This window comes from Maniola hyperantus, chromosome 5 (assembly GCF_902806685.2).
Source record: "Maniola hyperantus chromosome 5, iAphHyp1.2, whole genome shotgun sequence".
NCBI classification, from domain to species: Eukaryota; Metazoa; Arthropoda; class Insecta; order Lepidoptera; family Nymphalidae; genus Maniola; species Maniola hyperantus.
The window spans coordinates 10,550,436-10,575,753 of record NC_048540.1 but is presented as its reverse complement, the minus strand read 5'-3'; the positions used below and the strand labels follow the sequence as shown (position 1 = coordinate 10,575,753).

The 25,318-nt window shown below is 34.7% G+C and overlaps 1 protein-coding gene across 12 annotated transcripts in view; it reads right to left on the bottom strand.

Moving 5' to 3' along the window:
• The window catches only part of heph (polypyrimidine tract-binding protein 1 heph), a 554,552-nt gene that overhangs the window by 292,791 nt on the left and 236,443 nt on the right, over window positions 1-25,318 (bottom strand). For 3 of the 12 annotated variants that reach the window (XM_069498756.1, XM_069498760.1, XM_069498758.1), the window contains one exon: window positions 22,306-22,448. The exons of the other annotated variants lie outside the window; for them this stretch is intronic. In XM_069498756.1, coding sequence (XP_069354857.1) covers window positions 22,306-22,314 — 9 coding nt within the window. In that variant the 5' untranslated portion in view covers window positions 22,315-22,448. The remainder of the gene's footprint in view (window positions 1-22,305; window positions 22,449-25,318) is intronic. 12 annotated transcript variants of the gene reach the window in all.

The following is a 25,318-nucleotide window of genomic DNA, read 5'->3' as shown; positions in this document are numbered from 1 at the left end:
ATGATCCATAACAATGGATAACAACATTTCAAATCAGATATAGATTAATAAATAATAATTATACTAATGAACACACCTTTGACAATTCAAAGAGCTTTTAAAACATTTATTTTGACTTTCACCTTTAAAAATAACGTGCCCACCTACCAACTGGTGGTTTACACTTAAAAATGTAATGAAAAGCAAACTGCTATATGTAACACAAATATCAGATTGAACAAACAGGTATAAATTAAATGTACGAATGGACGCATAAAAAAATTGTAAATACTCTTTAAAATGCATAAATCAAACAGGAGTTCTCTGTGGTAAAAAGTTGCAACCGGAGGAACTGTAAATTGACTTTCGCAATGAATCTCGCTGAGTGTCTACTTATTTAAAATTTCCATAAAGCAGGACCTTTTTTAAACGGAACACAACATTAAATGTTTCTAGCTTCTATGTATGTTACCTCATTTTTCCGCAAATCGTAACGTTTAAGGCTTAAGCATCTCTAGAAAATATTTGTTTAGACAGCGTTAATCAACAATCAACAAACTAATAATCTGTTAGTGGTTGGATTAATGACTTTTAAATGAGAATTGTAATAATGTTAGCTAAATAGTTTAGTGTAGTTAGTAATATAGATCTTACTAAAAATATTTATATATTAGTTTTTTTTTTCGAAATTACAATCTAATCGAAAATTTCTAAATCGAATTAAATTACTGTACAAATCAGGCCCCCGTGGAATGGTGCCAAAAATACTGGCTGCATTTCCGCGCTGGACAGCCAGGCTGATCCGTTGCGCAAAAAATGAGCCAGCCCCTATGTCACCAGCTGTGGCTATAAATCGCGGTGAAATGTCTCGTAAAATGTTTTTGGCACTACGACTCCATGACCCAGGGTCTCCACGGCAAACGGAACAAAAATGTAAGTCTCGATAAGAGAGGCATACTTGCGGCGCTTGCCGTTTTCAGCCATTTAAGCATACTATAAATTAACATATTTTTGCCAATAATTATGGCACTCAAAGGAACTTATAGCTTGTAATTACTATTTTCTAACACATAAGTAGATAGAACTTTTGCTTGATTTTGATTTATGAATACATTAAATTTTGATAATAAGCTGCATTTGGCTCGATTAAACAATTTATTTTTACTGTATATGACTCTACGAACCCTGTTTCATATTTTGTGGCGGAACACAAATAAAGCAGACAAAACATGAAATCCAATTAGATCCGTGTTCGCCATGTTAGAATAAGTTATTATGCAAAATTGGCTCCCGGAGTTTTTCCCTCAAAAACCCCAAGCGGTTGAAAAAGAAATTTTGTGATTACCTACTCTATCCGAGTGCGTTTTTTTGTGTGCTTTGGATAAATTATTTAATGTAGCTACCTCAAATTGAAAACGAGATCCTTGTACCAAGAAGTAAAAATGCATACAAGGATCGATATAGAATAAAATCAAAGTCAAGCAGCAGCACTGCAATGAGGAATGGCATCCAGAACGCTGGCAGCATTTATACCTCTTTAAAACGCCAGGGTGATATTATGCCGGCCAAGGTAATAGGGACGTTGCCTATATCAAAAATAAATTATTTCTTGGTAATTATTAATTAGAGGGTCTTCCAAAATATCTAAAATCTACGTCCTTTGTCCACCAACCACTTTAAATTAAAACTTTAAAATCCATACTGCAACAACTACTGTTATAATATGCGCAAGTGTATCTGTCTGTTAACTTTTCCATTAGCCATTTATCCATTAACATAATATCCATCAGTCTAAACGATATTGACGAGGCACAGAGATATCATAAAATCTAGAGACGAACCTGGCTACTTTTTTATCCTAAAGAATCAAACAGTTCCCGCAGGATTTTTTAAAAATCAGACAAAATCGTAAGCATCATCTAGTATTCACTAAATTAGCTAAAAACCATAAAGGTACCATTTGGGGTTAGTAAAATATGTTTTACCAACTCGGGCGACTTTTAATTGGAGTAGTAACTTTTATCAAAGTGTATTATTTTACGTAAAACAGTTGTAAGTCCTCTAATACTCATTTATCAGGAGGTAAACCCCAAAATAATATAGAATCTTAAAGCACACAGCGTTGTTTGCTACCGCCAATATTACGCGGTTTCACGGCAAAGTAATGGGGCACTCCGGCAAAATAGAACCTATCAATCGGATCCCTTTCAGTTCCATACAACTTTCTGCTTCGGTGACTCCAATCCTTAAAAGTTAAATTAGGGATGAAACCAATAGGATAGACAATTCGCCGAATCGTAAGATCGCGCACATACCTTCGAGAATTCAAATTGAGTGTCGAATCCGACTGCTTTAAATTATTACCGTTTCGGATTTCATGGCCCGGAAACATAAATTTTATTTTATCTATACCATAAGATTGTCTTAGATCTTAACATTTCCGCCGGTTTGCAGAAATTTCCTCGAAATAATAGCTTGTCCAGCAATAAGACTAGGTACATTTCATCATAATCAACGTAATATCGGCCCACTAGGTACTAAACACGGGTCTCCTCTCCGACTGAGAAGGGTTTAGGCCATAGTCCACCACACTGGCCAAGTACGGATTGGCAGACTTTAAACACCTTTGAGAATATCGTGGAGAACTCTCAGGCATGCCGGTTTCCTAAAAGGAAATTAAAATCACAAACTACTTAACTATAATTTAAATCAGAACTGATCTTTATGAAAAATAAAAGCTCATTACAAAAAAAAAAACAATAGTCATAATCATAAAGTATTCACATATTGAAACTATAAATTTGTGTTCGCATTACCTTAAATATGGTACAGATATTTTAATATATTTACTTTGTAGGCACTTTAAAATAATTATTAATTTTCGAACAGCCCCGATGTAAACGGGCATTAATTATAGAGATTTTAATTAAAAATTAATAAATATGCACAAAGACAACTATTAAGTACAAAATTATTTTAAAAATCAATATTCTGTACACTTATACACAGACTTTATTTAAATTTTCGGCGCTAGGCCAGGCTACATAACAGGCTACATTTTTTAAAGATACGAGTATTTTTAGTAGGTAACAGTTCTAACTTCTAAGTCGTAAGTTTTAACAGTACGCGACAGGTCGAGATGGCAACGCGGTGTAAGATGGGGGGACGCCCCGTATACCCTAGCTAGCTAGACAGTTCAAACCTACAATCAGCACGAGCTTTAGGTACGGTTATTTAGAAAGGGGATAATATTCTTTGAAAAAAAAGTTAGGAATAGTTTTACTATCCGCGACGATGCAATTACAATTTTCAATATTGAGCCAAGAAATTCAAACAAAATCTTTAAAATTTAAAATGTCATACAACATTTAAATAACAATTATTTCAACATAAGATGGGTTTCACTTCTAAAGCAATTAAACGTACATTAAATATATATTTTATATAATATGCATTTAAATGTACTTATTAGAGTGTATGTTTATGTATACCTATACATATGTAGTTGCACTGCGACTCCCCGTCTTACAGTTATATAAGTTCTGCTTGGAAGAGATCACTGTAGGTAGTGATAAATAAGGTCGCCCTATGTTTTTAAGTATATCCTGTATTTTTATTCTTTGTTATAGTATTAAACAATAAAGATGTTTAAATTAAACAAGCTTTTACTTTTCCGATCGGTCTACCTCAGCAATAAGCGCAACCCTCCATAAAGTTCATTACAACTCTCATTTAATCGTGCGTATTAATTAATAGTTTACCAATAATTAGCTTTTATTGTAACACAATAAGGATATCAAATTTTAAATTGGATTTTCAATAACCTAATTAGTTTTTATCGAACGCAATGGTCTCGACTCGCATGTGGTTAAGCTTTAAACTATCCAGTCCTTTCAGTACACAAAACTCGAATGGAGTTTATTTACTATATCCAATAAAATGTCTATAAAACGGAAAACTACCGGAATAATCGTTTTTAATTAAATATATTCGCGCATTTACCATTTGAATATATGGATTTTTTCATTTCAAATATACGCAAAAGTAGATTTATTTATCACTAGATTTGCCCGCGACTTCGTCCGCATGGATTTGGGTTTTAAAGAAATCCCGTGGGAAGTCTTTGATTTATCCAGGATAAAAAGTAGTCTACACCCGTCTCCGAGATGCAAGCTATTTCTGCAGGCTGTTCTGGTTTCAGCATCATTAGAGAAGTGCAAGGAATATAAATATTAAATGTATGACAGATCTCTACACCGCCAGAGAAAAGAACTGATAATCCTCAAACAACTGAACAAATTATCAAAATTAGCAAACAACAATTTCTATTAAGCCAAGCATGTTTAACTTTCGAATAAAAAAGACAGAATTTAAATAGGTCCATCTGTATGAGCACTACAACGCCACAGACTGACAAAGCGGTCGAACTATTTTGCGTTAAAGGGGTTAGTAAAAATCATCATGACCCACTAAAAAGGTTTTAGTAGGTGAGCATTAAAATACAGACATTGCAGCAATCACCTGTTAGTATCGAAGTTAATCGAAGTGTGCTTGTAAAACTAATGACACGATATAATGTAGCCATCCCTAAAGTTACACAAATATTTACTAATGGCGTTATAAATTTTGAGCTAGCCATCGGTTCATAATTCATGCACGGCTCCCATGAACAATATGCGGCCCTAGTTGCCAAATTATCCACGCTATTTTCTGACTAAACACCGGTACTTTTAAACGCCAAATTGGCGTACAACTAATGTTTGCCGTAAATGAACAGGGTCGTATTGTGTACCTATTGAAACTAATAACCTGAGGGCTCTATAAAATTTGTCACATGGATGACCATCCATCAAAGTGTAGTGAAGTGTTATGCACAGCGCTAACTGGCCAATGATATATTAAAATACTAATATGGTTATATTTCCAAACCTGTCTCGACTCGTCGGGGTCAAATTTGCTCAAAATTATATTAAAAGACTATAAATAATAATATTAAAGACTGGTGGGAGGCTTCGACCGTGGCTAGTTACCACCCTACCGGCAAAGCCGTGCCGCCAAGCGATTTAGCGTTCCGGTACGATGCCGTGTAGAAACCAAAGGGGTATGGGTTTAATAAAAACTGCCATACCCCTTCCAGGTTAGCCCGCTATCATCTTAGACTGCATCATCACTTACCACCAGGTGAGATTGCAGTCAAGGGCTAACTTGTATCTGGATAAAAAAAAAAAACTCTTTCCACACATAGTGGTAAGAATTTTCTTGGGATAGTAATGCGGTGGCTTTCCAGATCATTTCGCATATATCTCAGATTTGTACAAATATTATCAGATGTTAGTGATATAGGTAATAACCGGGTTCGACGGACACGGAGGACACAAAACCCACCCGTCACCCATCCAGTTCGGTCAACGTTGACAACGGTCAACAATCACAATCGATTGGTAATACGGTATTTTTGTCATGGCATGACTCAACATAGGTACTTATATAAACTTATTTGATCAAGTTCCGAAGCATTTTAATTAGGTATATGAGGTATAGCTAACAGCAACGACAAACATTCGAAAGCAAAACACACATTTTATCGCCATGTACCATATTTAAATTTAATTATCTTTCAAGCGCACATATCCTTTGTACTCCTTGGTCAAAGAAGAAAGGATTTGACAACAAATAACTGCACCTAGACATGCTCGGGGCTTTTCGCTGCATATTAAAATCTTTTTACTCCATTTGAGGCAGACGCCATTTGCTTATTCCGCACTATGAACGACGGGATTTTTTAATTATAATTTCAATTAAATTTTTATTAACTTTTTAAGATACCTACTTGGTAAAGTTAACAGAGATACTAATAATATGAGATAAAAAACCGACCAAGTGCGAGTAAGACTCGCGCACCGAGGCTTCCATACTACAGTCGTATCTTTCCGACATTTTGCACGATAAATCAAAAACTATAATGCATAAAAATAAATAAAAATCTGTTTGAAAATGTACAGGTAAAGCCCTTTCATATGATATACCACTTGGTACAGTAATCTTACTTTGAAAGTTGAAAATAAATTTTAATATTATTTGTGATGTAACCACAAAACGGTTTTCAGATTTTTTCCTTTATTTGTGCTATAAGACCCACATATCCGTCAAATTTCATGATTCTTGGTCAACGGGAAGTACCCTATAGGTTTTGATACCCTTGACGGGTCTTGACAGACAGGCAGTCGACAGACAACGAAGTGATCCTACAAAGGATTCCTTTTTTTTCTGGCGATACGGAACCCTAAAAACATTAGGTATGTATCAAAGTGATTTTGATTAGAAACATTCTACGAACAATGAAGCCCGACTTAGCTAAAAACAACAAGAGAAAATTGAGCATTCTCTAATAAAGACGCTCAGACATAATCGCCAAGTACCTAGGTAAAAACAACTCGACTCTCGGACTACAAAGAGTCATTGAACAGCAATTACCTTGGAGGCCTCTAAAAAGGTCTTTAATTAAATCCTTCTCCGATGACATCATAATTATAGCGCAAATTGGATCGGGACACCCGCCTGTTTTGTTAACTGTTAGTTGAGAATTTTCTAATTTAATTAATCCAGATTTTAAACAAATCAAAGTTCGAGAGCTATTTAGTGGGTGTCTTATTTCAGTTAGTCTTTTACTCTTTCTTAATACTTTCATACTTTTAAATCTAATCTAATTAAAAAAGGGAGCAGTCACTTAACCGTTAAAGTACCTACATAGAAACGAAAGGTACATGACGTATTGCATTATGTATACCAATGGTCGGAAAATATAATGTTAATAAAATAGAGTTAAGTATATGGCTCTTCTCACTAGAATCTTCTTTCCGAACTGATGGTAGACATCTTAGGTCTGGACTATCATATTATTATGTTGCACAAGTCGTCTAACATGAAATAAAGACTTTTTATTTCACAACTAACTTATGCCCGCGACGTCGTCCGCGTGGACTACACAAATTTCGAACCCCTATTTTACCCCCTTAGGGGTTGAATTTTCAAAAATCCTTTCTTAGCAGATGTCTACATCATAGTAGCTATCTGCATGCTCAGGCCGGTTCGACTAGTAGTTTGAGCTGTGCGATAGATCAGTCAGTTACTCAGTCACCTTTTCGTTTTGTATATTTAGATTTAATATTATATTTTGAAATGGATATCCCATTTCAAAGGACCAAAATAATAATTTTAATTACGTGTAGTGTTTACTATCCCATTAGTGATTTCCGTAACACACTTCGAAATAATGTTTTTCGTCTCAATTCGCCGAGATTCACCAGAACTAGTGAACCTTCTATCTCATTAACTAATGTATCTCGTTAGTACGTAGCTTCTTGTCGTGTGATAATTATCTTAAGGCTATTTTCATATGGTGGGTGCCTTATAGCTATAAAATAATGATGTACTCGCGGCGTCTTCAAGATTTTGTTTATGATATTTTCGACCTACGACATTAAGCAACTCACTAAACACGTCACTAAAATGGCGGCCACGCGCATTAGCAATTTGCGGGACTTATACAACCGATGCACGACGTATCGCATGCGTTAATGCGATACCTACGTATTCGGTATGTACCACCGAGTAGATACCTAATGCCGCGCGTTACATACTAAGTAGGTATCGCATAACGCTTGCGATAGGTATTGCAATTACTTTTAGACATCGCATAATATTATCGAATCATAGAAAAGAGCAACCGTCGAGTTTATAGCTAGTTGTACTCAGTCGAAACGGCATTCCGAACCAGTGCGATGCATTTGACGATTCAAAAGTACTTCTAAAAGATTATTTTAATTAAAATTATGTATATTTTTATCGGTCCCGTTAGCACCTTTTGGGTACGGAACACTAAAAAGGTTGGTACTTAATATAAATAAAACAAAAAAGATAGGAATGATTTGAAGAAGAATCAAATTGGATATAGAGAAAGAAAAGAAGTAGATTAGATTTAAGTTCAGGCCATAGAAAATGTATTTCCTATTTTGAATAAAATATAATATTATTTTAAAATTGAGAAAGATAATAAAATTAAAGTAATTTAACAAAAGCCAATAGAGATCTACTTAAATTATTAAATTTAATCAAAATTGATATGATTATGAAACATGATGTGAATTACTTATATCTGCTCACGTCTGAATATCCTTCAGAATTGAGCAGTTTATGTATCGTGTTGTTAAATGTTTGTGTTCATTGAAACTATTTAGTTAATAAATTCCCAAATACGATTGCGTTCAACGTAGATATTTGAGAATTAATATAATTTTCCAACAAGGCATATTATCTAAAACATAAACAAAACTATAATTCAATATTAAATGCAGCGACGAGATTAATTATCCAGCATTATCTAACAACCGTGACCGCCGCCGCCGCATGTAAATATGGTGAATCGGTGCTTACGAATAATTTACCATATATTTTAGCTAATTATCCGTGGGTAAGACTTAACCATATCAATGGTGTGGTCCAAGTGTATCTCAGTTTGGTACGTTTATATTCTATGACCGCTTAGCGTTTGTATTTCAAACAGTTTTCAAAAATCTTTCTAGGAATCTCTTATACTAATGAGATCTAGGTATAGACTGCACTTTGACTTTGCTCAGACTTAAGACAGACAGACGAGACTTTATGATAGCTGTGTCTCTGTGTATTAAGTAATTAATGCTAGACTGTGCCGCACCCATGCTCCTCTGTACACAAATACATTGAAAATTTCACGGCCGCGCCAAAGCATGGCGTACGCACTGTGCTTTGGATTATAGAAAGAATTGTTAATTCAAATAAATTTTGCTTAATAAATAAATAAATAAAGTACTTTTGAATGCATCTAGCACTGTTACGGAATGCCTTTCCTACCTAGAAGAACCAGCAAGAAACTTGGTGGTAAGGCCAAAAACAGGACGAAATCAAATCAAGTTTGACGAATTGATATTTTTCCGTTACGATGCGCGACGACCACCAAGGAATGATAAGTTTAAAACCAGGTTCCCTCATAAGTCTAGACATTACGAAAATTGTACATATGCATTGGGAATACGAGTCGAGTAGGTATGTTTAACGAAACACAATTGATTGGATTAACATAAAATACATTTGAAATTAAAAAGGGATATTTAAATAAACTAAATGTAGCGTAAATTTTCCCGATGTAAATGAAAATTTGTTTTACCTAAAATCAATCGCACGAGCGAACAAATTGCAATATTTGCGGTGGAAATTAATAATGTAGCCATTAAATAAGCCGAACGTTATTATCCATTTTGCTCTTAACGTTGTAAGCTCTTTATTTAGTATCCATTATTTTATTTGTACGGGGATTAAGGATTTACCGTTTTGGTTGAAAATAGATGTACAACTGATTTTTATACAAAACCGACCAGTGCAGCGGCGCACTGAAGTATCTTATTGTTATGTTATTTTTTAACGGGCACCCTAATAATCAAATACAGAATACGCAAATTACACAAATAAAAATTAGAAAATACAGCGAAAAAGTTAAAAGTACTATTAAAAATAAATTATTGATCGTCCACAACAATTTCGTTAGGTTATAGATAGCGTCCGCTATCAAAAACTTAGCAGGAACTCATTTACCCTATCTGGATGCCTGGTACATGCCTAATGGGAGATAGAAGAAAGAGTAAAGTCATTTCTGCTTCGCATATGACTTTAACGGTGGGATCAGCATCTACCTGCTTGATACTTAAAAGTATGATATTATGGGGCCCGAAACGCATCAGCAGCTCCAATGATGTTGCAAGTGTAGAGGTGCTATACGACCCCTATTAGGTCACGTGTTGCTGACTGGACACTATTTCAAATTCAGAACCAATTCAAACATACACTGGTTGTTTGGGACGTCGAGAGCGGAGTCTGATCCTGCCTTCAGAAAAAAAAAGATCTTCAGTTAAAGCATGTGACTAACATCTAAAAAAGACATCCGGGTCTTTATATTTAAACAGGCCGTATAATAATTATCGCCTCTATACAAGATGTTAAAGTCCAATCCGTACCCTTGCAATTGAAGTATATTAGAAAAAATCAAAAAAAACATCATACACTTTTTAAAATATCAATTGTTACGTGAAACCGCAACAGTCAGTAACATAAGCAACACGTACAAACAAGCAAAACAATTTGCCAGTCAAATTAGTTTTCTAAAAAGCCGATTAAGCGGATACTAAAATGAGTTAATTATTTATTGAACTGAATTCGCAATAAAGGAAGAATAATGCCATAGTTTCAATATAATAATAATGCATTACGCTCTTGTATGGTGTTTTGTACTAATGTTGATTCAGCATTGGGCAGCAAGTTCGTGTTTTGATAGTTTGCTGTTTCTGTATTAATTTAGTAATTTGCTGAGTGCTAATTGTATGTATCTATATGTAGTCAATACATTTGTGATCTCGATCATGGATTTATGTGAGATCCTATAATTTTGTACGGCTTAGTAAATTGATGTTTTAATTAACATGAATAGAATTTGACACAATATTGTCTAACAGAAACACTCCGTTTTAATTAGTTCAAAGATTTTTTTTTATTGAGAGACAACATTTATTTATTATTTTTGCATTTTATGAAGTTAGTAAGTACAAAATATTACCTTGTGTAACCCAAGAACAAGTGCTTACCTGTAAACAGAAAAATAATAAATTTGATATATTAATATCAGAAGAACAGTAGGTATACTATTCATTAAATTTCTCAGACGTATTTTATTAACCATTCATTAATTTAGTTTTAACATGACAAAAAATATCGAGTTAAGGTGTACACCTTAACTCGATATTTTTTGTCATGTTTTACTTTTTGTAGGTTGCCTGTAAAAATGTTAGTTTACAGCCTCACTTACGTTTTGATCGATGTAGGTACCTATATTATTTACTGGTTTATATTAAAATACGTTTTTGTTTAATTTTATTACATTTCTACCTATCTGTGTATTTTTCCTAAGCTTTCAGGATGTTTTTATAGGGACAAAAGCAAAGACAGTTTCTTGTATATTTCTACGAGACAGACTACCTAAGGCCAGAACACTTTTCTCATTGGATAACTACACTTCGTAATGTAGGATACTACAATTTTGGAGTGTCTCGATGATGCAAACTATCCATGTACTCACCAGGAACAGTTCAGGGTTTAAGCTATGAAAATTTTGACAGACTCTCCTTTAGTATTTCTGATTTAATAACTAGGATAAAAAAACAGAGCTGAAATATATAAGCTTAGACCCAGCTCAAACACAGCTCTTCTGGGTCTAGAAACAAGAGATTTTGCATGTAGGTTTTCTTTTAACGCAGACTAAAAACCTAAATCCACGTGGACGACGTCGCAGGATAAAAGCTACTTTGCTATACAAATATATGGGCTTGGCAGTGATACCAAGTTACCAATAGCTGAAAGCGGTGTAATAATACAAGATATGATTTTCTAAAATCTGAGGTGTCACACCATTTCATAACAAACCAAAAGACGCAATAAAAGGAAATATGTTTCCTTCATTGTTCGTGTCAACGGTATTACGGAGACTGTGCTCCGGGTGCAAATAGAACATTTTACGATTTGTCCTTTGTTAACCTGCACACCTGATTTGACTGTTCTTTAAATATTAAAATCTAAGCAGTTAATCTTAAACAAACGACAAAACAAAGTCATGGGAAACATTCTAATGATTTAAAAAATAAGCTCAAATATCATATTAGTTTTTCTCACCGTGCTATTCCTGGGGCAGATGATAGCCTTTTCTGGTGACAGATGGGCTAGTTAAATTTTTGGCACCTAATCAACCTGCTTTGGCAGGGGGGCAATGCAGCCGTAACTTCTTGTATTAAATAAGAACGAACTGACTATGACTGAGAAGTTTTTGCAAAAAGTATATGATCTATAATAAGTATACTTTATATCTATATTTTAAAAACAAAGTAGAAGAACCAAAAAGGTCGTAGAAATGGGCTGAAACAACATCTCTTTAAATAATTCATCGGGTTGTTCAGACTTTAGAGCTTATCCTCGGGTTATAGAAATAATTTAAATCAGATCCATCTAAAGAGTAAAATTACTTTGAGAGCTCCAGTCTATTTGTATATGTAGCGAGGTAAATAAAGATGGAGAAACTTTTCTTATTTAAAAGTATTTTGGAGACCTCAGCCTAACAACCTTTACAAATTTATTATACTTAATAATAAAAAAAGTTAATTTGCAATACTTTCAGTAACCCAAAAGAAGTCTACAGTTATTTATCGTCATTGGCACACAATATTTCTAAACATTTCAATTTTGGCATATTGTGTTTTGCGTATAAGCCATGTGTAAGCGTGTAAAAGTAAAGTAAAACACACGAATCTTCAAATCAAAATTAAAACGGAAACAACTGTAAACAAACATCGAAACATTCCTGTCAAAGCTGAAACAAACCAGTCTAACTAGATAAAGCAACCATAGTTCGAGATTGTCTAAATTGTGTGGCCTAAGATGCAGCCCTTTCATGATAAGGCCACCAGATGTCACCGATGTAATTGCGTTGCCTTTGTGCCATTTCTAATGAAAGGTCGAAACTGATATAGCTATCTTTAATCAACGTGAAACTTGCGGTGATGCGGGCGGGTGTTGCAGGCGGGTTGAATGTTTGCTGAATTTTGGATTGACGATTTTACGATAATTAGTCTAGCCATAATGACGATTTTATAACCGTTTTTTTTGCAAAGAATTTGTTTTCCGAACTGTTCAGACTTGAAGTGAGTATAACTTTTTAAAATAACTATGTAAACTGTGCGAGAATCTGTAATTTTCTCTGTTCATTTTCTATCCATACTAAACGACTGATTAATTTGAAAAGTTATTCTTTCATTCAGTATGTTAACGTTATCTTAAAAAGTTACACTAGGCCTCAGAACCTACATACGTTCTACCATTACTTTTCAAGTTAAGGTTAATAATTGTTCGCGTATCTGTCATGTATAGATGAAAAAGAACTTCGCACAGTTAACGTAACTTAAAAAGCTACTCCCAAAGCCCTGAAGTACAACTAAGTAACAAACCATAACTTTTCAATTTACCGTTAACTGTGTGTAATTCGATCATTTAATATTATAGAGAAAGAGACGGAAAAGTTTTATACTAGAAAAGTCTATACTAAATAACAGATTTATGCACAGTTTACGGAGTGTAAGTAAATTATTATCAGTCATTTATTATGGACAAAAAAGGGCGGAAATGTTTTGACATCTCTACATTTAGGCAAACTGACGTACAGTTAAAGTTAACTTGAGATGATTAACTCAGGGTTGAAAAGCTCAGAGCTCTGTACCCACTTGAAATTATTAACCATTTCCAAACCAATTATATTACAGCGTTTAATAAAATCAGTCATGAGTCGTAATACACAGATTCGCACACTCATATCAATAACTTACTAAAATATAAATAATATAAAATATAAATAGTAACATCCTAATACCCACGACCCAAAATTAATCCCTATAACGATGACAGGGCAGAATTGTAAGGAAACTAATCTCTTCGAAACAATACCGGGCCAGTATCTTCGGTTTACGACGACATCTCGACTAAATCTACAAATATTTGAACAATCATCTCACTATGGCAACTATTGTCCAGGTCAAACTAATTTGGATTCCTCCAAAGCCGTAATTCAATTTTGCATAGAGATCATCAGCTAAATTAATTTAGTTAAGCCTTTTACACGGCCCTTTGCGATGTACATCACCAAATTTCTAACAAACACAAATCCTTTGTAAATATTTTATTCGATAGACGAAAACTTTTCTCTTATTTGAAAATCTATTAATAATAAAGACTACGTTAGTCTGTTATTTTTCGTAAAATTCAATATGAAGTATGAATCAAATTTTAATTACTTTTGGATTTCACTACACCTTGATTAATAAAAAGTTCTCTATTTGAAAGGGGTACATAATATAGTTTTTTTAGGTCCAGTGATTTAGAACTAAAGTATAACTAAGTATGTACCCCTGCCATAAAGTACAAACGCAATGTATCACCTGCAACAATACTTTTAGAAACCAAGAATCAAACTGGAAAAACACCAAGCGCTTTTGGCCTTAGTTCAGACTTAAGACCCATTTAAGTAAAATAATACTACTTTATATTAAATCGGTCTCATTTTAGTAACAGTGTCTTACGATTGTATTATGGACATAGATACAAATCTGTCTCGTTTTAATTGTGTCTGAAGTCTGAGCAAAGATAAACTTTGCTCTAAACTCTAAAGTACCTGCAGTCTTTCAAATGACCGATGCTTTGAACGGCACTAATTTTCCGGATAAATGTACTGTAGAGCCATATCAAACACAGAAAAGGCAACGAAAACCGCAGCAATTCTAAAACAAACGGCGTTTAGCTCATTAGTTTGACAAGCCAGCAGTCTTGAAGGCTCGCCGCGTATGTAAGTCTGTTCCGCTCTGAAGCATTAGGGTTCCTCGGCGCCCATATATCACTTAGTCACCCGAAACCGGCGCCGCGCAAGCGCTCCAAGTTGTATAATAACTTCACGCCGAGGGACGTAATATCGATAAATGACTACTGCAATAAAGATTCAACTTGAAGTATACCAATGCCACTCCATATTTCACTCGTTTATAATATTTTTGGAATATTCATTGAAATTTACAAACAAAATATATAAGGATTATTTTTCTCCGTAACGTTTTCTAAATAAAAACCCGAATCAATTTTTATTTTACTTGTAGTTGATTTAAAACTATTATATTTGTGCGTTATCAACATCGTCAATCCATCGCCAGCCCACTACTGAGCACGGGTCTCCTCTAAGAATGAGAAGGGTTTAGCCAAAGTCCGCCACGGTCTGGTCAAGTGCGGATCCGCAAATTTTACACAATGTGAGAATATTATGGAGAACTCTAATGTATGGATTTTTTTAATTGCGTGATAGGCTTGCATTTGACAAAAAATAAGTTTAAAAAAACAATGATGAGGTCTAGCTTTCCTCTTGTTTCTGTTTTCCTTCGATGTTTTTCTTCACTATTAAAACAAGTGATATTTTAAAACGCACATAACTCCCAAAAGTTAGAGATACGTGCCCGGGATCGAATCCCTGACCACCTGAATCCGACGTCTTAACCAGTAGTTTATCATAGCTCGGTATTTGTGTATCGGTATGTGGTAGTTTTTTCAATTTTTTTCATAAAAGGTATACCTTTTCTTAAGCAAGATTGAACCAAGACGGTAACAGATTAGGTGATTGACTGTGGTATTACAAAGTTAGGACATTAATTTCTCTCCGTACTTAATAGAGTACGTTAAGCTACCGCCCGTCCTGATTACTATGATGAATAATTAATCATTAATAAGTGCTGTTGGGTCGTCCTTAAAGGTTTGCGAAGGTCGGATGAAGCTCGCTTGGTACAAAAATTTGTTGTCTGTTTATCAAACTATTGCTGGATACACTTACTATAATATTAATGGCGAAAATCTGCTAAGGTAGGTGTAACTAAAATTATAATGCCTAAAACCTCAATATTTCTAAGACCTGCGACTGTTTCAGAAAACACATCAAAGTCAGTACGTGGCAGAAAATAATGTACCTTTAGAAGGAGATAACGGATTTGTAGAGCATTGTCTCTATCGTTGAGACCGACAAAACGTCATATACCTAGGTACGAGTGACAGAGACAACGCTCTACAAAGCCGAAATGTCACTCTAAAGGCCGATGTACATTATTTTCTGCCTCGTACTGTAGTTAAATAATTGAAATAATTATAACGCCTAAGTCTTTCTACGAGAAACATATTGGTTATCAAAACTCATTTACCAAAATTTTAATCAAATTGTTTTACGCAATCGTTATTCGGATGATTCACTGGCGATGCTCTGAAAAATCCATACCTATTTGTAATTTTTTAAACGTTCTCGATGTATTGCTTGTGCTTGTTTACTATAGATTTACGTTTTCGAAGACGTAATGTAAATACCATCACAAATGTGAATTCTCGCTCACGACAAAATATTATATTTGCTGCCGTGTGTTGTCAAAGGCCGCTGTATGTTTATCGTTATTTATAGCTGTATCACAAGATGCGATACTTCGAAATGTTGCATTTTAAAATTTTAATACAATGTTGTATGACAGAAATGAGAGTAACGTATTTCGAACAAAGTAATTGCCGAGCTTCTTGCCTGCTCTTCTCAGTAGAATCTACTTAACGATTTATAGTGGTCTGTCATACTAAATCTAAAAAGCCGTTGACTGCGATTAAAAAAATAAGATTAATCGCAAAAAAAATGAAATTTAGAACAATTACAGTTTCTAAAAAATTTCGCTTCGTCGTAAGGTCAAACTAAAAACGTTGGGCCTACGTGGCGTAGTATTATATTTTATTTGAACATTGAACCACGTTTTTTAGTGACAAGTATTTGCAGTTAACGACTTTTTAGGTTAAGAATGACAGTGAAAGAGCATTACACTCTTCCATGACCCTGGACCTGCTCCTGTCGATTTTTCTAACTACTTACCTCTATCCTGTACTACTCATGTCCACCAGTTGGCCCACATGAAATAAAATTCATTTTGATAGGTTTTTATGCCGCGATAAACAATTTATAAAGCAAAAAGTGAACGTTACTTTTTACGTTTCAATAACTTCACATAAAACATATTGCAAGCCACGTTCTGACCTGTTGATTATGGAAATTAAACGCCTTTGATCAACGCAATGCCACGTACTGATTCGTAATGGAATTCGAAAAATTTGCATCATTAAAAGTCAATTGAATTTACTTGTTTTCGTTTGGGCACCGTCGACATGCGAGCAATCAGGACCATTTGTAGATACTATGGGTGAATAAACGGACTAATTAACAAATTTGTTAAAAAAGGTGAAGTAGGCAGGTACATTGAAGGCAAGAGAAAATATTACGATATATCTAACACATTTTATATATTTTGTAGACTTGACTTGACCTAGACTACGACGACGATTTGTACCTATAGTACATGACAGGTCGAGATAGCAATCGGGGTATGAGGCATGGGGACGCCCCGATTAGCTACTATACAAAGACTTGGACTTGGACAACGATTCGGACCTACAAATAAGTTAGCAAATAAAAATTGTGTGAAAAATCATAAAAGGTCTTCATCTATCCTGGTCACCTGCATTTTGGAAATATGTTGTTTATTTACCTACCTACTGGTATATAATACATAGCTGACTACGTACGTAACAATTGCCCAACAGCACCTTAACAAATCGTTTTCAGTGAGGCGAATCGATTAAATTTCATATGCTTCCGCGATTCGGCAAATTAGATCGGCACTCCAAACGGTCAGAAGTCGACACCGGGCCCTTCAGCTGATATCACGCTATCCGTCCTAGCACCAATCACGACAAACTTTTAGAAATAGCGTCAAGATATCACTTAGAATACAAAGACGGGTTCTTTAATCCGACTGCGAGATGCAGAGGAGTTGTAATGTTATCAGTCCATAATATAAATTTGAACGACCTCCCTGGCGCAGTGGTGAGCGCTGTGGGTTAAAATTTGGAATTTTATAATTTCTAAATTTTCTCTGGTCTGGTCTAGTGGGATGCTTTAGCCCTGGGTAAAAACCACCCTACCGGCAAGGCCATGCCACCAAGCAATTGAGCGTTGCGGTACGATGCCGTGTAGAAACTAAAGGGGTATGAAACTTTCATACCCCTTCCAGGTTAGCCCGCTACCACTTAGACTGCATCATCACTTACCTTGTATATATATTTAACTTCTATCTGAATAAAAAAGTACCTATACCTATTTGTTAAGTTAGTTTATTTGTTTTGAAATGATTTGTACGGCATTATTAACAGAATTTATTCAGTGATTCTTGAACTTAATATCGTCTACATGGATTTAGATTCATAAAAATCCTGTGGGAACTCTTTGATTTTGCAGGATTAAAAAAGCCTATATCTCTGTTCATACCTTTATCTATTATCCATGCAAAAAAACGTCAACCCGTTGCCCCGTTGCAGCGAAAGACAAACCAACAAACAAACACACTTTTACAATTCTAACATGGATAGATAGTGATAAAGAAAGTTGATCCAAGGAATCGAGGCGCCGATTTTATAACCATAATACGTTACGCTTCTATATTATTTTACTAATAAACCTATTTATCTAAACGTACTGACTGACTGATCTATCAACGCACAGCTCAAACTACTTGACGGATCGTGCATAAGCTAGTCCTAAATAAATGAAGTCGATTAGCTTAATTAATAGTGCAGGTAAGAAGCTTCATTTAATTTAACAGGGAACTCTAAAATCGAGAAGAAGATTATTCCCTTTTCCTCGCGGATCGGAAGCAGATCCCATTTCCTCCGACAACATCAAAGTGAGATAGGGATCAGTTTTTTATTCGAATCAGCAATATTTTGTACGATAGCAACTAGTTAGCTTGCCTCGATCACTCTGTTTGACATTAATTGTATCGGAAACAGAATTTTATTTTTATCAGGTTTTTAATAGGTAGACGTCCTTAGCGAAGGCGACTTTCAATTTATAGCTTTTTCAATCATTTCTAAGAGTTTTACTTTTCGCAGAGCGAATAAATCAGTTGATTTGCTTACAAATTGTAATAATTGGTAGATTGGTAGTCGTAGATTAGTGTCAGTACTTGGAATTGACAAATTTTGAGACTAGGTTCGAGTTTCTTCCGAAAACTTAAAAACATATCGAATCATATCATAATGAAGTCGCAGGCGTCAGCTAGTTACGAATATGAACGAATTCAGTATCATACCTATTTTTTTATAGTTTTCAAACATACCTACAGTAAAAAAAAATTAAGAGTACCTACTAAACAACATTTTCAAAAAATTCTATACATAGTATTTTATCTCTAACTTTCGTCAATTTAAATAGAAAATTCTGAAAGAATGTATCGCAATTTCCAAAGACGTTTTTCCATTGAACAAAATAATTACATTCCATTAATTCATTCATCAGACGATCCAAATGAAGAATCAAGCAACATTAATATATCGAAAAGTCTAACAAAGCAAGAGAATTCGCGCAAATCCTTAGACGGGTATTATTCCCAAATACAACGTTTCCATCCGCTATTTCCTCTGCAGTCACAGGTGAGATTTATCTTCGGATAATTGGATAAAGAAAGCGCTCGCGGAAAGTGATACGGCCTGGAAGAAGTCGAAAGAAAGGTAACGGGATGGCGAGAGAAGTATAATCTGTTTGTCGGGTCGATAACGTATTCGTATTCGTGAATCATCTCAATGTTTGAATTATTCGAGCAAATTATTATTTCGATATTTGTTACTAGCTTTTTCTTGCGATTACGGCTGCGTGTATTTAAGTTTTCTAAAGATCCTCTTGAATTTTTCCAAATCCTTTCATTTATAAGTGATTTCAAAATATTTAGACTCTCTCTCTGGAACGTAGACGTCTATTCTATAGAGAGAACCGACCTGAAAAATCTAATTTCTAGACCCAGCGGTTTGAGCTGTTTTACAGGTTCGCATTACGTATGAACCGAAATATTAATAGCTTATAGCTTACTTTTGTAAATAACTAGTATTCTAATGTGTGGCATAATATCCTTACTAATATTACAAATGCTGAAGTGTGTCTGTCTGTCTGCTAGCTTTTCATGGCCCATCCGTTCTACCAAGATAGCTTGCACCCCGGGGAAGGACATAGACTACTTTTTATTCCGGAAAATCAGAGAATTCCCACGAGATTTTTTAAAAACTAAATCCACGGGGACGAAGTCGCGGGCAACATCAAGTTCTGAATAAATAATAGCAAACTTAATATTTTTTTTTTTAATTCAGATACAAGTAAGCCCTTTCCTGCAATCTCACCTGGTCGTAAGTGATGATGCAGCCTAAGATGGAAGCGGGCTAACCTGGAAGGAGTATGGCAGTTTTTGTCAAACCCATACACCTCTGGTTTCTACACGGCATCGTACCGGAACGCTAAATCCCTTGGCGGCACGGCTTTACCGGTATGGTGGTAACTAGCATCGGCCGAGGCTTCCCACCAGACCAAACCAGAGATTTAGAAGTCATAAAATTCCAAACCCCTGCTGGGAATCGAACCAGGGACCTCCCACTAATAAAACCACAGCACTTACCACTGCGCCAGGGAGGTCGTCAACTCACTTCAAGCGGATGCAACGCGTTGGTGAAAGTTGGAACCCATGTTTTACTTACGTACAAAAACCGTTATACCCGTAGCTTTTCAATGTTCCAGCTTGGCCAGGCAAAATATGTTCATCTGCGCTATTTTACAGTTTTATGTTTCACATGAATTGAATTTTCACATTTCATGCCGGCTTCATATATTGATCGATGCTTTTGCATGGATGTCAAAATGTTGAATGAAACAGTGCAAAGTCTGAAAGCCGCTATGAAAACTCCAGATAACGGTATCGAATTCTGGTTTTTTCAAACGCGGCTGTACAAATACCTATTCGCTAAAATAACGCAGTATTTTTAGACAAGAAACATTATCGGCCTTATCAAAAAGAGAAATGAAAACATAATATTTCATGTAATATTGCATTTAAGTACGCGGCAGAAAGTAATTTACATCGGCCTTTAGAATGACATTTCGGCTTTGTAGAGCGTTGTCTCTGTCACTCATACCTATATGACGTTTTGTCGGTCTCAACGACAGAGTCAATGCTCTACAAATCTGCTATCTCCTTCTAAATATCGATGTACATTACTTTCGGCCGCGTACTGTAAGTACCTACCTTATTAGGTATTATACCATTTCATAATAACATTGAATTTAGTGTAACAGTATCCGCGTCACGAGATACCCGTACCAACCTCATAAACGTACCACAAATTGGTAACTCAATACACATACCTTATATAAACTCACCGCAAACAAAGAGTCTAAATTAATGGAAATAATTAGTGCTTTAAAATAATTTCCCGGTGATTTTCAGTCTCCATAATAATGTTATTATAATATGGATGGGTATGATATTATGGTCATTGTATGCTAATATTCTCTTTTACAAAACCTATCATTTTAATGTCATCCGATTACATAGCAATTAACGTACTTTTAGCTAGCCTTTGTGATCATATTTTGATAATACCTAGTATTTTGATTTGTGGGAATATGACGCACTAGTCCATCAATATTAATTTTTGATTGAAAGGCACATAGACTCAGCTTATGCAAAATTAAATTATCATAAGCTGCTCGTTACGATTTTAATGGTAACGATCAGGCAGAAATCAGGCAGGCAGATTTCTATAAAAATGTGTGATATAAATTATATTATAGTCCGGTCAAAATAGACATTCAAGGTTACAATAATTCGCATGGGGCATCAATATAAATCGATGGGGACTTTTCACAATTCATTTATATATTGGTGTTCCCAACATTCGTACCAATGTTTAGCCCTATGCAATATTGATGTAACCTTGAATGTCTATTTTGATCGGACTATAATATAACTTACCTCCCGTAGTGTGAGATGAGCTTTACATACAAATCTTTGAGCTCGTTTAACTTTGAAATATATATTTTACAGATATCTGACAAGTTATTTGTTTCTAGAGTGTCTACAAAATTTTATTGTGTCTGATTGATTAATATTCAAATGAGAACCAAACTGCGTTTGTGTGAAAAGCGCTGAGAAGCGCGCAAGGGATACTTTTCTTAAGATAACACACTTCTGTCATATTATAGAAAAAGTACAAAGAAAACATAACATGACAAAGAACAACAAAAACCTTAAAAAATAAAAATTAGAAAATGAGACAACAAACACTAATGGTAAATTGTATTAATTGACATATTTTAAGTGAATTACGTACAAAACACACATTAATATTAAACTAGTTACAACACAACACCAATTAGTTATAATTTAGCAAAACAATCATTAGATTAAAACATACTACTTGCAAGTTAAACAAATGACGTTACTATGTTAAGATTTTTTAACGATTAACTTTATAATGAATTATTATACTGTAAAACCACGATTACTATTATTAGTCAAGTCAGTGCATATTACGAAAAACATCAAAATCAACGAAATGTTAAACTAATGCGAAGCCGAAAGGAGTGAGTGGAAAAGTGCGACCAAATTCCAATTTGAAATTCTAATCGAAAATTCATACTGTAGTACATTGCGAAACGGACCGCGAGCGAGTGGATGAGTGACTTAGAAAATATATTTACAAAAAGCCCAAAACAGGGAAGGGTTAGCGTGGCGTAAGAGGTGTGAATAATTCATAGAGATTTTTGATTACCTTGACCATTTCACGTAATGGGACGGTCGGCCACTAGGTGCGACGCCAAACCGGCACTTTACGCCAAGCGATATTTAATTCACTTATTTAAACTTTAAGTCTATTTTATTCTCTTCGGGCGTTGTTCAGGATAATAGCGGGCCCTGAAAATTAATTGAAAAGTTAACTTACGGAATGAAGAACTTCTATCAGTTAGAATTATCTAAACCTAGCCTAATCTGCGTAGTAGACAACTTTCTTCTAACACAGAATCTCAATAACATAAATACTGATGGGCACAATATTGTTAAACATGTCACAATATTAATCAGTTTAAATTATCGAGACAATTTGGTAAATTAGTTTACAAACACAACCAAATATAACGTAACGGAAATTAGTCAACGAATAATTTGGACAAATCGATGTGAAAGCCCAATTCATTTGAAACTCATTATAGTGAAGCGTTTACCACTTCATTTAATAGAAGCGACATTCACATTAGGGTTTCAGCGATATACTTATTGTAAATTAAAGAGCGGTAACATTTATAAAAACTAGGATAGGTACCTGTACCTACTGTTATGCCTAAGGAACTTGAGCTCAGTTAGGTTAAGTTAAATCGACAGTGTAATAGGTAACCAATTTAGTTGGCTCCGGTGTGGATATCGGCAACACTTTTTTCTTTTTAAAAGCGAGTTTCGGAGTTTGCTCAGTGGAATTAGTTTACGCTGACGTTTGATCGGATATTCCTTTAAAGAAGTTAAGCGACGCTACAGGAAAGGATAATTTGTGCAACATTATGGATAGCTGAGTATTTTCGGATGTAATCGAACTCGTTACTGGTTTTTAATTGAAGAGCATTTCTATTAACTTCGGGCAAGTTGTTGATTGGATTTGTTTCCAATAAGTCTCTATATCGGAAAATTTTCGCGTTCTAGAACTTTATTTTGAATTATTTCGAGGGGAAAATTAGTTTATAACTTTCCTAAGGTTTGATAATATCGTATTTTATTAATATGATTCTGAATATAATATAACTTATTTCGATTTATACCTTATTTGCAGTAATTATTACAATATGAAGAATATAAAACAATGAAGAATAAATGCCGCGAGAAACCCGAGAAAGAAAAAACTGTTATTAAGGAAAATTTGTCACAAAAGAGCAGGTAAGGGGAAGATACCCATTTCGGCGTCCTAATTACGGAACTTTTGCACAATACGAGCATACCTACCTGAGAAATTTTTGTACCTCGCGTAATAGATCATCCGTGAACTTAAGAATTACTTGGCCAACTTTCTTTTTTCTTACAGGTACATGTAATTTTGGGAAAGACGACAACGTTGTTTAATAAGAGGTAGTATTAAAGCGCTCTTATTAAAAAGCGGTCTGATATTGTTTTACCTTTACCACAACGTTATCTCTGAAACATCGTGACATTGCAGTCAGAATATCTGTAAATCTTTTCTTAGTGGAGCCTACATGCAATATCTGATATTTAAAACCGAGCGATTTGAGCCTTTACTACGTCAGTATGTCAGTTTTTTTTCCTTTTATACATGTAGATTAGGACTTCTCATTTCAAACAATGTCATACTATTTACATTTATTTATTTCAACAAAAAAAAAACGGTTACATACTTGCGGTACGGTTATTTACTTCCCAATACCATTTAGCAAGGTTCTTAAAACTGAGTCTATGCTCCCATTTTCCACGCGTGGTAATAAAGTATTAACCCTAATATACCATTATTAATTCAGCGCACACAATGCTTCGACAGTTTCAGGCAGGCAGATTTACCCGTAAGAAGTTTACCGGCATCAGCGCGCATTAAAAATTAAAAATCTCTTAGCGGATGTGGTGGTAAATATTGAAGTTAGGGAGCTTAAGACAATACGGTGCGCTGAGTGGATAAAATCGACGACAGAACGTATATTACATATACGAGTATAAATCTGGTTTTTAAAGGGAAATAAAGCTCTTATTTCTGTTCTATAATATAGAGTCACATTTGAGACTAGTTTTTTTGAGCCAAGTTCTCCCAAATAACTTAAGGAGACCTCAAACGGTCACAAGACCAGCAAGAAGCGAAAGAGTTGCATTTTGTCAGCACTTAGACACATCAGTGGCATTGTACTCGCTGTAGAAATAAGGTTAGAAAAATATTCCAAAAATATTTAGGTAAATGAATTTTTTTTTATTATTATTTAATAGTAATTAACAGCGTACAAAATTGTTATTTTAAGCTTAACCTAGGTTTTAAATAAGGCCACAAGAAATTATTTAAAATTAATTATCTGCGAATCGAAAGCAAAGTAAAATAAAATGTAAATCTATACAAATAAATTTACTTTTACCATAACGCGCAATGATGGGTCACTGCCTATCCGCGCGGCGACAATCTCACACTTTAGCATTAGGTACTTATTCTGATTTCTGCTGCTTTAACTTCAGGCCAATTTTTATTCAATAGAACTTAATGGTTCCTCGAAAACAAAACCCAAGTGAACCAACTACACAGACATTTTAGAAGCTAAAAGAAAACAAATTAAACAGAGTCAAGATAAACAACTAGACATTTTACTTAATGAACAGTTGTTTTAACTTGTTCTTCTCAACTTTACTCACAAGTTTGACCTGCAATACTGCATGCAAACAAGACTCGGTTTGATTACACTTATGCCACAGACTTATAAATAAAATTATAGAAATAGTTTTTGCTTTCGCGATACGCCGTATGGTTCTGGTATAAAAATATCAGGACGACACAGCGTATCGCTGATTATGAACACCTTGCTCAATAACTCTTACTTAAATGTTTTAAAAAAATTTTTTGGATCTGTGTTACGCCTTCACGCCGATATGCCTAATCCGAAAGGCTGGGAATAGAGATGGCTTATACTCTGAATTAACACATAGGCTACTTTATCCTAGAAAATCAAAGAATTCCCACGGGATCTTTCAAAACGCAAAGTCGCGGGCATCATCTAGTACAGAAATAATTCGAAAGCTTCTCTAGCAACTTCTTT